The following is a 14,497-nucleotide window of genomic DNA, read 5'->3' on the forward strand; positions in this document are numbered from 1 at the left end:
GCACCCAAGTCAGCTCCAGCAGAAGTGAGTCTCACATGCAGGAACAGTTCAGTGTTCGTGCAAGCTACAGAGGTCTCTTTTAACGGCAGGGCCTCGCTACAGCTGCAGCTGACACTGCCAGCTGCTCTGAACCGCCAACTGTCAGTGGACATGGCAAACTCTTACCAATTTGTGCTGAGAAAACCAGCATGGAATTGGATCAGCACAGGACATGACTTTAATATCCTCCATCTGTCAAGTAGACTTATTTGGAAATAATTGAGCATTTTTGAGCAAGAATTGTTAAGTCTCTTCTATGATAACATTTACCATTTACACAATTCAAAAAGCCAAACTGCATTCGGGGAGTTATCTTCTGCGGAATGAGAGAGCAGGAATTGGTCTAGCAGATACAACAGTAGGGCCGTTGGTGCTGCAGGGGGCTTAAATTAAAGGCTCCTCCCACTGGATCAGAACCTACCTTCCTTCCTTCCAGGCACCGCTGCAGCTGAGGTTTAGTTAGGACACCATATTGGCAGTTGTGGGGCTGCCAAGTTATTTCTCTCCAGTCACAGGTCCTGTTGTCGGAACAACTAAGGCAAGGTACGATCCATTGGCCTGAAATAGACAGCAACACCTCCTTTGGCTCAGTTTCTACTGCTGCAATTATAGTTTGCTAGTAACTTTAGAATTCAACTATGGTGCACCATCACAGAACTTGCAGTGAGAAGAAGATCCCTTTTATCATACAAACCCAGTGCCACAATGCGTGACCCGCCAACCAAACAGAATTGCAACGTGTAGTAATGTTCGGAAATAACACAGTTCAAGCTGAAATCAGGTCCTACATGAGTTCTGTTCCGTGAAACCACATACTTATAAAAAATTAAGTAATCAGGTACTACTCAATTATTACTTATTCTTAAATAGTACATTAGGCACTTAATAAGACCAAAGCAGATGACAGCCACTAATATTGAGGCAGTTGGACACCAGTATTCATTAGCCGAATTCATGCTTAGGTTAGTAATCCAATCATAGACATATTCCCTGCTCTCAATAGAGACAAGAGATAAGAGAATTACTTTAATATTCTGATTGTGTATTATTTTGAAGACTAGTTCCTTAATTTGATCGATGGTCTTTTTGGTGTGAAGCTCTTCACCTCTTTTTAGCTCCATCGCCTCTATTTCTTTAGCTGTTAGATGAAGTATGTACTGTTCTACTCACACGATAAGTGTGAGGATTGAATGGGATACTGTATTCATGTACTGAGCACAGTTAAACATCATCTCCACCTGTGTTACGAGCAGACTTCAGGCATAAAGTAAGTCACAAGCTTTCGAAAATATTTATAAGATAAATGAATATTCTCATTGCCTTTAAGATCTTTTCTATTGGATTGATAAAGTTATATGCATTCCAAACACTTTAGCTTTTAGTGTGGGTAGATACATTAATAATTTGTTACAAAAAATATCAAGAGACGATTTCTGATTTTTCCTTGTTTATCGTTTCAGGAATGGAGTGGGAGCTAGCACCCTGAATGCGGAGCGTTCATTCATCTCCCTCGTGCAGATTGGCCTGAGGCTGCAGCGATCACCATGGGCTCTGCCCTGCAATGATCGGTCTTGTTCATGTTACTATTACAGGTTCTTCTTCAAAACCTTGAGGAGCTAAATAGTCTTAGCTACTTTTTGAGGTAGAAAAGAAATATCCGAATGGCTTGATCCATTCTGGCTTTGATTTGTGGTTCTGCTAACAAAAGTATCTGGTGCAACATTAATTTTAACGGGAGGAATTTCTACTTTCAGGGGATGGATATGATGCAGTTTACATTTCATGACCTCAGGGATGACAGAAGTGTGTATGGGAGTGTGTGTGTGGAAATAGTTACAAATAGTAAAACTTGAAAGGCCATCTAGTTTATGGCTTACGAGTTGATCACTGAAAGGAAAAAAAAAAGTGGGTATATTGAGAGAGAAACTGCGGGAGATAAATATTACTCTCTATGAGGATTTTCATTTAATACATTATTGAAGTATCTACCCTATTAGATGTTAGGGTAGATACTAGTGTTAAAATACTACAACAATTTAAAAAATAATTAACATTTTCATCACAGCTGCCAGATGCTACAGATAGTCTGAGCACTTTAAAGTATTAACTAATTTAAGCTCCTAATTATAATGTTAAACCTCAAAAGTTTATAATCAGGTTAGAAGATTATAATTTATATATGTAAAATAATTATAGCATAATAATAGATAACACATAATTGAGTAAAAATATCTGTGAGGTACTGAAAGAGCCTGGGCTTTGGGGACATAGCTGAGCTCTGCCTCCAGCTAGCTCTGTGGACCTCAACACTGCACATTGGGGTCATGGGTAAAGCTTTTTTAAATTGTCCATGCCCCGGTTGTTTCCTAGATTGATTAAATCAGAATCACTGGCTATGGGACTCAGGAATCAGTATTTGTTTAATGCTTTCCATATAATTCCATATGCAGCCAAGTTTGAGAACCACTGTTCAACTTGTACAGATGACTTAATTTTTTCTCTATATGGAAGATATAGCACCTGCCACCGTGCCTCCTACCTAGCAACTGACGAATATATATTACTCCTCCACCCCCACTTTCAGAAAGCCATGACTGTTGAGAATAAAGAATGCATCATGGGGGCCAGAGTTGTCTGGAAGGTTCCATGGCGTACATAAGATCAGGTCTTAAGGATACACACAATTTAGAGAGATGGAATGAGTGGTACTGTAGGGACAGTGAGAAGGAGTGAGACTGAAGAAGTGACTCACCTACAGAATAGACTGTATACACTAGAGAGAAAAAGGTCAGCTGGTGAAAAGGTGTTTCTCAAGTTTGCATGTGTACTCTGTAGCAATAGCAGATACGATGCAGAAAATTCAGGAGTGTGGGTGTTTTGACATCCAAATCTGTTTTATAATTTTTCTGTGTTTTTTTTTCAGTCAAAATACAGTTTGCTTTCTAATTCTGATTTTGCTCTGGCATCCAGGATTTGTAATCAATAATCAACTCCTTCACGTCTTTGCTTGGCCTCTTCTAATATTGTCTGATTTAGACACAGCCTCAAGTTTAATACTTGTTGATGAATTCTTCAAGAAAACCTCCTTCTGGAAGAGGCTGTCCTTCATAGAGATGTGCATTCCGTGGGCATATAGAATCCTCCTGGATGGGGTTGCAAAGGCCCTTGGATCTCTTCCTTTCCATCATTCTGCTAAACTGTGGTCCACAGAGTTAAATGACAGCTGTGGGATCACGTGTTTGTGACAAGGCTGGACCACAACTGAGGCATAAGAGTCTGCAATATGCTGATTCTTTTGTCATGTTGGACGAGGTCAGCACAAAATCATCACTTGAAAATGAAATATGGCCTAACAATCTCTTTGGTAACTCTTATAGGAAAACCTATAAACAAGTTGCTTTAATGAATTTATCTTTACTTTATGTAGCTCTAAATTTATTCAGTGGGTTTATGTGTTGACAGACTATGTTGTTGTTTTTTTTAATTGATAATTTTCTTTCTAATAGGATGAGGGGATGTTGGGGACATAAATGTGCTTCTGCTAATGAGATTATATTTAGTAATATTTTGAAGGGCTCAGTTTTCATCAGATCCTTGAGTATCCAAGAGCACATGCATTCTCTTCCCCAGACACCACCATCTCCACTTTGCTGACAGCTAATTTTGTACAAACTGAGGCCCTCTTTGGCCACTTGTTGCTAAGGCTGAAGAAATAAGCGGCCAGATGCAAGCACAAAGATCCAAATATGGGTGCAATTAGTTTGTGGGCATAAAATCACATGCCCATAAAAAGGACGCCCGATTGGACCTCTAAAAACTGGCCCCAATGGTTCATACTACTATATATTTATACAGTCATAACACTTTGCATTTTTGTATTGGTTAACAATACCTTTTTTATTGTGATTTAGTAATACTGCCTGAAATGGACATCTGTATAACATCTGCAGGACTAGAGTTCCCTGACATTTTAAATGATACCAGCTCTTAACTAAAATTGTCAAAAAGAAGGATATAAATTCTATGTTACATATTTAAACATTGAATTAATCAAAGCTGTGATTTCTGAAATAAAATATGACATGTGTTTTGGGGGATAACATTCTGAGGGATAAAACTGCCTTTGGGAGAAGTTATTTGATTTATAATTATAGCTTTGTATTCAATGCAAATTAGATTTCACCCGTTGAAGTGAATCAGACTGAGTGATAGAATGGAGAAAAAAATTCAACTTTGTGATTTAGAGCCATGGGGAGATGTGAAATTATATAGATTATAGCACTAAGTCCTGACTCTATAATGCTATAAAATAAAAAAGTTTTTACTTAAGAAGAAAACTATATCTATATTTTCAATATTGAAAGCATTAAAGTATAAGTTGTCATATTTCCTTGCTAAAATGAGATATGATAAAAGCTTTTGTTTTCGTATCGTAAAATGAAATCTGAACTATTTTCCTTAAAGGTAATTCTCATTCAATAACCATTGTATAAATTTCTTCTTTCTCCAAATTAGAAAATGAATTTTTTCTTGTTAAGTAACAGATTTTATTCTTAAGTTTGTATATTATAGTTAAATTATTTTCTAAAGGCTAGAAATCAATGTAAGAATTAAAAAAAATCCTGTCACTCAAAATTATGTTAGCTAGTGTTATTGAAAAGACATTTTTCACTATCATTACATCAGGAAGGTGAGAAAATAAGTCCAATTCTGTCAAATAATTGTAATATGCTGTGAAAATCAGATTTTTGGAATCAATTTGTGGCTATATCAGCTAAATCTAGATCGTCTTAATGAACTTCCAGTGTTGTCTATCATAACACCTTCTTTCATTAGGAGGGAGTCCTACCTTCAGGGAAGGAAATCACCTCTGGCAGCAGAAATTTCATTCTTGCAAACTGTTGTCCCCAGTCTCACTCATTCACTTTGAATCTTGAGGTCTTTAGCACCTCAAAGGCCAACCAGTTATCCCTGGTTGGTTGTGCCCTGGATCCTCACATTCTTCCGTGGAAGGCAGGCGGCCATGGATCTTGGTGTTAATTCCACAACCATTTTTAAATCATATATTAGACAGTGGAAGATGAATAAGGGACAATCTCTGCTCCGGAGAAATATATAGTCTAGTAGTCATCAGTAAAAACTTATTGCGAATGCGCCTTTGAATAATAGTACACATACACTGTAATATAAATACATATATCTCTATATGTACATATTATGTCCATTAAAAACAAAAATAAGAAGAATTAGATAAAAATAACTGTACATGTATTTCAATCATCATTGGCTTCATCCCTGTGGATTGTGCCGTGCTACTCCCTCCCCTGCTCAGATGTATCATTCCACTTTGAAGACTACTGATTAGAGAAAGAGAGAAAAACATGTACATTAAACACTTGAAACCTAAGAGATAAGTGCTATTGCAGACATGCGCCCAAGGTATTCTGAGAGCACAGCAGAAAAGCTAATCTGAGGGGTGGGGTAGTAAAGAAAGGCTTCCTGGGGAGGAAGACACAGCATCAGGAGAACTAGGCCAAGATGGGAAGAAGAGTCGTAGAAGCAGGGAATAGCTCGGATAAGAGCCTGGAGTCCTGCAGCAGCATTATGGGCATAAAGTGAGGCCAAGAGGCTGGAAGGAATTGGGAGAGGTAGGAAGGGTCAGATTGTGGAGGTCTGGAATTGTCAGATTAAGGATGATGGGCTTGATGGGAGAGTCAATTTGGGGGGCCTACCTGCTCTAAAGAGGCCTAGCTACACAAGTTGCCAGAAGGCCCCTGTTCTATGGTGGCCTCTCCTGTAAAGACCAGGCACATATCAGGGCCTGGCCGAAGTTACTGCCAATTTAGTGGACCAGAAGCTGCCATTTCTTGAATCATCTCAGTAACGTACATTTAACTTTTTGTTGAAGAACTTTTGATTTGGCTCCGTAAGAGAAATAGCATTAAGTTGTTTTACGATTCTCATAAATGGGAATCTGATAAAAAACAAACAAACAAACAAAAACAAAAGACCTTAACTAGACATGGGTGTCTCCTTTGTATGCAAGAGTATATATCTCATTTAGCTGAGAGAATTCTATCATACCACCTGACACACCGTAACGGGCAAATCCCTCTTTATGCACTGACTATAATTCATTATTTAGAACACATGTTCAGGAATGGGGATATGCCCACGTTTGTTAACTGTGCATGCCAAATTGCAATTCGTCCCGCCCATTTGTGAAACTCATTTTCCAGTAAGGCTGTGGTGTGAAGTTCATGGCAAGGATAGAAAAGCTCCTGAGTGTTTTTTCAGACTTTTTGGATGAAGGGGGACCTGGGGTCAGGAGATTGGAGTGGTAACCAGGAATCTCAGAGAAGATATTCCCTGCTCCTCTTATCAGCTTAGAGGCATATTCAGTCCCAGCTTTGGCTTGACCCCACTGGTCTCCACTGAAAGAATGGGTGTTCTGGGGAAGGAGAGACTGGAAATGTGGAGAGTGGCCCTGCAGGCTCTCATTCCAGGTCTGCTCTGGGTTAGGATTAAACAATGGAATTTGAATTTGACATCACAATTCTCCTGCCTCTATTAATGCTCAATATATGGGAGACATTAATGATCATTCCCGAATATATATTTTTTAATTAAAGGAAATGATTTAAAACTGAACATGTATTCTTTGCAGCCCTTTGATTCACAAGATCAACAGATATTTCTTTTGTTCCTGCTATGTAGAAATTATAGTGCTAAGTGGATTGATACAGTGTACCTGAATCAGACTCCTGGCCCTTATGCAATGACAGCCTGGGAACACTGACATGAAACAATTAATTACACGCTTAATCATTTAAATAATTGTGAAAACTGCTATGGAAGAAAAGCACAGTGTACTATGGGGATACAGAATCAGGAAACAAATCCGAGGCTAAAGGAAGACTCTGGCACAAGGAACATATGAGCTGAGCTCTGTAGATGAATATGGATTAACTAAGTAAAAAGCAGAAGGTGAAGAGAAAAGTATTTGATTAATCAAAATATTTCACATATTAAAACAATGCATTTACATTAATTCTATGTGCTGCAATTCAAACGAATGAAAAAGTAAAGTATTACCTTGATTGCTTTGTTCAAAGGTAGTTTAAATAAGGATATGTTTATCTATTAATATATTAAAGGATTTTTTTAAGAGTAGTGATATCCAATGTGATAGTCACCTTTTGTGTCACCAGAAGGACAAATCTTTAGTTCAGATTGTGAAATGGCTTCAATGTAGTCAGAAGAAATAGGCTGTAACCCACAGGTTTCCTCTGGATGAATCAGCAAACCACAATCCTGCATTAAAGTGATAGAAATAAATTAGCTGCCATAATAATTAACCTGACCCACAGTAATAAAATCGAAAAAATAAAATTTTCTGTGCCAAGTAACGTTTATGGATAAAAAGGGGCAATTCTTATGTACCCTTCTTTGGTTATTGACTTATCAATAGTTGTTTGTGCTACAAGGAGCTACTTGCATTAGGGGATTAATATAAATTCTAAAAAAAAAAAAAAAGAAAGAGAGAGAATAAAAAAATAGAAAATAGAAAACAACAAAAAAGAAAATATATAAATTCTAATGACAATTTAATATTATTTTGGCACTGATATTCATGTATTGCTCTGTGAATTTTTAAAGAATGGTTGCAAGTTTTCCTTTAAAAATATACCCATGTGTTGACACATTATAAATATAATATACTCTAATGAAGAAGAATATAATCCTCTAATATTGTGGAAAAGACAGTTAATGAGAGAAAGGAAATGGGGACTATCGTAGAAGAACGTTAATTTAATAGGGGGATTTTCTTTCAACAAACATTTATTAAGGACCCACAATATGCCAGAAATGTAGTCAAATACATGGATTTTACCCAAAATATATTCATGTAGTTATAAGAGCAGGTAAACCTCACCACAATGAATATCATTTCAGAGGTGTGGTTTGGACTAAGCAGTGCCATCCATAGTTTGACAGGTCCAGCAGGTCGGACCGCAGTCACTTTCTCTTAGCTTTTTCTTCAAAGCACCAATACCTGCTGCGTCCTCCTATCCTACCTCACCTGGTTCCATTACCATCCTTTCACCAGGTTCTCTCAGTCTGTCACAATTTAGGGCAGGTAAAATTGCTGTAATCTCTGTCAAGAATGCTTTCCCCTCATTTTGCATGGAGAGCGTCTGTAAGGTCTTGAAGAGCATTCAAGGTCTCAGCAAGAAATTCTAGCACAACTAGGTACCCCTGCTTTTGTCTGTGTCAGCACCATTTGCTTCCTTCATAGTCTCACCATTTGATAATGTTTATTTGTGTCTTTTCCACTAGACTGAATATCCCATGAGAACAAATAATGATTTTACACATCTGCCCAGTCCCTGCCATACAGTAGGCAACAATCAGTACTTATTAAATTCATAAAAGGTTAGAGTTGTCTTCCTCTTTATATGATACATTCTCAGCAATGGAGAGAAATAATTGGATTGACCTCTTCTTTGCTCTGTAACTCTGCCTATAATGAGCAATTTCTAGTCACCTTTCCTCATGCTCTGAAATATCCTAATCCCCAACTCAGATTCCCAGATCGCACACGAAAAGGTCCAGAATATCAACGGACAAAAGGCATGGGGTGGTGTACAGACTCCTTGAAATCTTGATTCAGTAAACCTATTTTCATTTTTAATTCATGACTGAAACTAAAGTTTAGGAGACTGATTAAAGATTAGGAATGTGATTTGTATTAAAATGTTCATTATAATAAAGCAATTAAAAATAATACAAAGTTTATAATAATGTGAGGAGTTTTTAGTATGAACAAACATCTGTGAATAAGGGGTGTGTGTGTGTGTGTGTGACATTTATGTATACATTTATTTTTGGTGGAGACGGGACCTTTTTTAAGGCTAGAAAAAAATGTCATTATGCATGTATCAGATTAAAAAATTTTTACATTAAATGTTAGGGAAACATTACCATTACACACTGCTGATGGGAGTGTGAATTAGTTTGTCTACTTTGGAGAACAGTTTATACTAAAACTAAAATTCACAGACTCCATAGCCCAGAAGTCAGACTTCTTAAAGGCTAATCTAGAGAAACTCTCATGAAATGCATAAAGAACATATTATAAGGATCGACCCAAATGGACTAACATGGACAGATTTCCAAGGCACATAATTAAGAAAAACCAAAGAACATGTTTTGTTACAGGACAATGCCTGCCATATGAAACACATCATGGATGTGCCACTAAGTCACCTAAATTCAGGTATTTCAGATTCAGTTGTGTTCGATTTATTAATCATATAGATATTTTTCATTACATATAATCATATATATACATTCAAATGATGTTGAAATATTTCTAAAAGTCTGTATTTAGTTAAATCTTTGTCTGAAAATTATTGTTTGGGGTCTACGTGCTGTGTATGTTCCTGATTGTGCCCTAACATTCGTCTGGAGGGTATTAGAAAGGGAGTCCAGACCGCAGCTGCCTAATCCTAGCGAGTCTGTCCAGCTGAAGCCCTGCATGTAATTGGCACACATCAATCAATGAGGAAAATGTACTATTACGTGTGCTGATGGCTTGCTCTGTGGGAAATAAGCTCAATCACTGATGAGTGGATGTGGGCTATTTCAGATAGGTTAGTCATAGGCAGTCTTTCTGCAGAGATGACACCTTAATGGAAGAATGCAAAAAATTGGGGGATGAGAATTCCAAGAAGAAGGAATTGCATGTCAGAGCCCATGAGGTGGGAAAAGGAGTTATCTGACATCTTCAGTAACAACAACAACAACAACAGCAAAAAAAGTTTTTTTAACAAACTGATATGCCAACAATCTGTATTTTAATAATCAAATCATAAAATCTTTTCTTCAGATGGCACATCCAAAGTTAGGTACTATAAACTCTTAACTCCGATGAAACGTGATTCATTAATAACCTGGTCCTAAGTACTGTGGGTACATCTTTAAAATGGAAAGGTATTAATTTAATATCTAGAATGTACAAAGTGCCATACGAACAATGCGAACCGCTGACCACAAGAGACATCGTCTAACTCTTCGTCAGAAGTTTCTTCTTAATCTTGAGATGAGATCTGTATCTAATTTGTTCAAGTTACGTTTTTAGGTGTAGCTTAGAGCAAATTTACTATAATAAGCATGTTTTCTGATCTGACATTAAAGCTACTGAAACAAATGACTGGCAATAGAGCATGATAATGCCTTTAAAGTTTCAGTGGTTACACTTTCTGAATCCCTAGGACCCCACATATGAACCCATGTGATAAACATAGTGAAGAACACAGAGGAGCACAGTGTAAGTAGGAGGCGCTCTGTGACTGCTCCCGACACGTAACCCATTGGCCTTGTCTTTTGTTTGAATGGTTACTGGGCCTGGTGCTGTTTCTGCCTCAGTTGGAGTTTCCCATTGGGCACCTACTGTACAACCGTCGGTAGGTCACCAGTGTTGATTCTAACTAACCAGCCACGACTCCAGTAAATTCCAAGACAGGACCGGCATCAAAGACATATTGCAAAGGACAGACAGAACAGAGACTGAGAGATGGACGGTAGATTTGGAAGTAAATAAAATTCAAAGTCACACCCTCTTCTCTGTAGTTTAGGCCAAATAATATTCTGTTGGAGTCTGTACTTCCTTTTGAATTTCTCCTGAGAAGTTAATCTCTGTTTGCAGTTCATATATCCTAATCCTGATGTTTTGGAAAGCCAGGGCAGCCTGCTTGGAGTAGATATTAATCATTTTCTAGGAGCAGTCAAACAACGTTACCCTTAAAGTTGAATGAAACAAAGCACATGGCCGAATACAGACACATGTCCAGAGACTGGCTGAAAAAGTTAAGGGAGTTAGGAGAAGAAAAAGCAGTATCAGTACAGCTGGGCAGGCTCTGTGCACGTTTTGTGGGATAAGAGCATAGTGGCATACAATGAAAGGTGGAGGGAGGAGAGATGCAAGACTCACATTCAATGATCTCAAGCAATGCAGCAGACAATGTCAGGTAACTGCCTACACAATAGCCATTCTCCCTTCTTGTTTTCTAACAGAAGGACCTTTGTTTTGTTGTAGATAGCAATGCATCTAACAGTGAAAAAACCAAACAAACAAAACTCTACTTCCCTGTCTCCTTTGTAGAGGAGACTGTATGACAGAATTCATACATGGCTGTGTGACAGAATTCTAACCAAAGAAATGTAAGTGGAAATCTGCTATGGAGTTCTGGAAAAGTTTTGCTTCCATGATGCCACTTTTTGTTTGTTACTCTTGTTTCTTCTTACTGCTCGGAATGCAGATGTGGGCCTGAGAAAGGAACAGCTATGTTGTGACCACGAGGCAAACATGAGCAGAAAGAAAGACCATGGGCTGCCTACCTCTGCATTTCTTGCTACAGGAGTAAAAACAATCTCCTACTTGAAAGTGTAAGATGCAGCCAAACTGCTCTCTTTCTCTAAGAGTCTCATGAGACCTATCCTTCTAAGGCCATATGAATTTTTTTGAGTATTTCTTTAGATTTTAACAGTGATTACCTCTACTAATAAAAAAAGGAGGCGGGGGGAGAAGAAACAACTTAATCTTGGCAAAAAAAAAAAAAGTCATTAGTGTCTCTCATTTCTTTCTTCACAGGTGTGATTAGTAATTTGGTCAAGTTCAGGCATATTCCAGAAAATGAATGACAGCTCTCCTGGTCTTAAGTGTCTAAGTGTCTTAAGCCTCCGAGTCTAAGTACACTAAAAAGGTAATGTTTAGCAGAGTTGGTTAACATGGCATTAATCTCAGAAAGTTCCACATTTAGAGTGTATCATTTTGCTAGAGACTTCACAAATTCCTGAGTGGATTGTCATAGCTCGCAGTTGAGTGCAATAAGATAATTAACAGGGATTTTCTTGTTCAAACATGTGCAGAGTATATATGTTTAGTACATAATTAAAACATTTACTTAACTTTTCATGAAGTGCTGCAGTGACTAACAGGAGATGTTAAGGTGCCGTTGGTTTTGCCCCGTGCTGTACCCATGAAATACATGACCACTATTTCTTGTTACCAGGTCCTCTGGAAGCCCATTTTAGTTTCTTACAGAAGTGTGTAGCCACAAAGAAATTAATGGTATTTGTCATTTGTAATGTGATTTTGCTATATTTTCAGAGAAATACCAAATTGGACTATTTGATCTGGTAGGTGCCATTAAACTTTCCCTACTTTTTTGGCCCCATGGAGTCATTCCTTTAAGACGAAACAATTCTCCCCTTCTCCCATTAAAATGCCCACCTAACTTCAAAAACATACAGTCATTCCCTGTGGCACACAGTTTCTTCCAGAGGGACTCATTCCCCCCCTGCCCCCCTTCCCCGGGGCTGCTGCTATTTCCAGTAAGTCAGGAGTGACCGCTCACACTGAACAATCCGGGCACAGTCGCCTCCCCCCAGAAAGGCAGAGTCCCCTTCTAGATCAGGAAAGTTCATTTTCCCGTAAGAAATGAGGTTCCTGAGGCACGAATTTTGCTATCTTTTCCCCAAGGAATCAATTATTTTCTGTCTGCTCATTATCTGTAAATTTCACAACTACTTTCCCTGTATCGTAGACACCCAGCCATAAATACCAAGTAGCTATTGTGTGGTCCATAGTACTAGCCACCGAATGAACAGTTTTAGAATAATTAGCTGAGGTATACATTAGCAATCAGTAATTATAGCATAATCCATCAGAAATTATAGCAGAATCCATCAGTTTACGTATCATGGTGATCCTAAAACTGAATGTTTTTCATGAAGAGTACAATGCATATAAATTCATATTAAAAGAGACTTATATCCTTTATGGAAGGCAACTTGGAAATATTTCACAAACATAATTATACTAAGAATTTATCCTAGAGATATACTTTATCAAGTCTTCAAAGAAATTTACTGGAGCGCTTTCTGTAATAGAAAACTTGATACAACTTAAGTGTCCAGCAATAAGGAACAGGTTAAATAACTTCTACACCCATATAATGGAATATTTGGTGATTCTTAGAAAAGAAGGATGCAGGTGAATGTATGGAGAGACATATAAGATATTAAAGCAATGAAGCAAGTTGGAAGACATTATGTACACCACAAATTTATTTAAGTAAAATAAAGTGGTAGATGTTACATATGTTTACTGTACATACATAAATTCTGGAATGATCCATAAGAAACTCTGAGCAGTGGCTCTCTTAGAAGATTAAATTGATAGGCCAGAGATGGGAAAGCCAAAATGAACTTTTACTTTTTACTTTCCGTGTTTCCCCAAAAATAAGACTGGGTCTTATACCCTATTTCCCTGAAAATAAGACCGGGTCTTACATTAATTTTTGCTCCAAAAGATGCATTAGGGTGTATTTTCAGGGGATGTCTTATTTTTTTCATGTACAACAATCTATATTTATTCAAATACAGTCATGTCATCTTCTGGAACATCGTCATAACGTACTAAATGCATCCGTCTGGCTGAGATCTTAATGGGGGCTTATTTTCGGGATAGGTCTTATTTTTGGGGAAACATGGTATGAGCTGAAGATTTTGCCAATAGTATGAAACACGCTTATAGACATATTTTTAAAAATACAAATTTAAGTAAAGAAAATAATGTTGAAACAAAAAAGTAAAATAATAGAAAATAAGAAAAAGACTGATAGCTCCTTTGAAGGTATCTTAGTTCTCTAGGGCTGCTGCAATCAAGTACCACAGACTGGGTGGCTTACATCAACAGAAAGTTTTTGTCTCCCAGTTCTGGAGGCAGAAATCTGAAATCAAGATGTTGGCAGGTTTGGTTCCTTCTCAGGGCTGTGAGGACTACGGGCCTGTACTATCATTTAATACGATCCTGTGTTCACAGAATTGACAGTTAATCAGAGGAAACATAATTAAAAGGGAATTGGGTGAATATTCCAGGTAGAAGAATGAGCACATGAAACATTCTGGAATTGATAGAAAACATGACCATTTAAGTCCTGAGTGAATGGTGTTTGGAGAACAAGATAGAAGTGGGTAGAAATGAGTACAATTATTTTGGAATCACGATTACCATCGTTGGCTCATTCTAATGAAACAAAATTTAGGATTGTGGTAATAAATTAAGCTTCTTTAATTTTGTTCTGTTTAAAAACTCTTATCAGTTAAGTCTCTTAACTCTATCTCCTTTCATAAAACTTATTTTAAAAATTTATGGAATAGTTGCCTTTTTCAGAAACTACAAAATTAAACATCTTTATTGAGGAGTAAGAGACATTTTGACATTTATTTACAGTTTGTTCTAATAAAATACTTGCAGTAAACAAGATTTACCTACATAAACGGCCTTATTTTGAATTTTAACGAAGATGAGTAGCTAGCTAAGTCACTCTGCTTTGTACAGAAGGGATCTCTAAAAGCATTGCTTTAAAAATGGATAATTTTCAGTACT

The 14,497-nt window shown here is 37.4% G+C and overlaps 1 protein-coding gene across 2 annotated transcripts in view; it reads right to left on the bottom strand.

The window, feature by feature from the left end:
* The window catches only part of CPED1 (cadherin like and PC-esterase domain containing 1), a 250,121-nt gene that overhangs the window by 37,626 nt on the left and 197,998 nt on the right, over window positions 1–14,497 (bottom strand). For both annotated transcript variants that reach the window (XM_019750063.3, XM_019750062.3), the window contains 2 exons: window positions 7,236–7,353; window positions 461–597 (listed from right to left, as the gene is read on the bottom strand). In XM_019750063.3, the coding sequence (XP_019605622.3) occupies window positions 461–597; window positions 7,236–7,353 (255 nt within the window). The remainder of the gene's footprint in view (window positions 1–460; window positions 598–7,235; window positions 7,354–14,497) is intronic.

Source organism: Rhinolophus sinicus, chromosome 8, assembly GCF_057876585.1.
Source record: "Rhinolophus sinicus isolate RSI-liver-muscle chromosome 8, RSI-T2T, whole genome shotgun sequence".
Taxonomy (NCBI): Eukaryota; Metazoa; Chordata; class Mammalia; order Chiroptera; family Rhinolophidae; genus Rhinolophus; species Rhinolophus sinicus.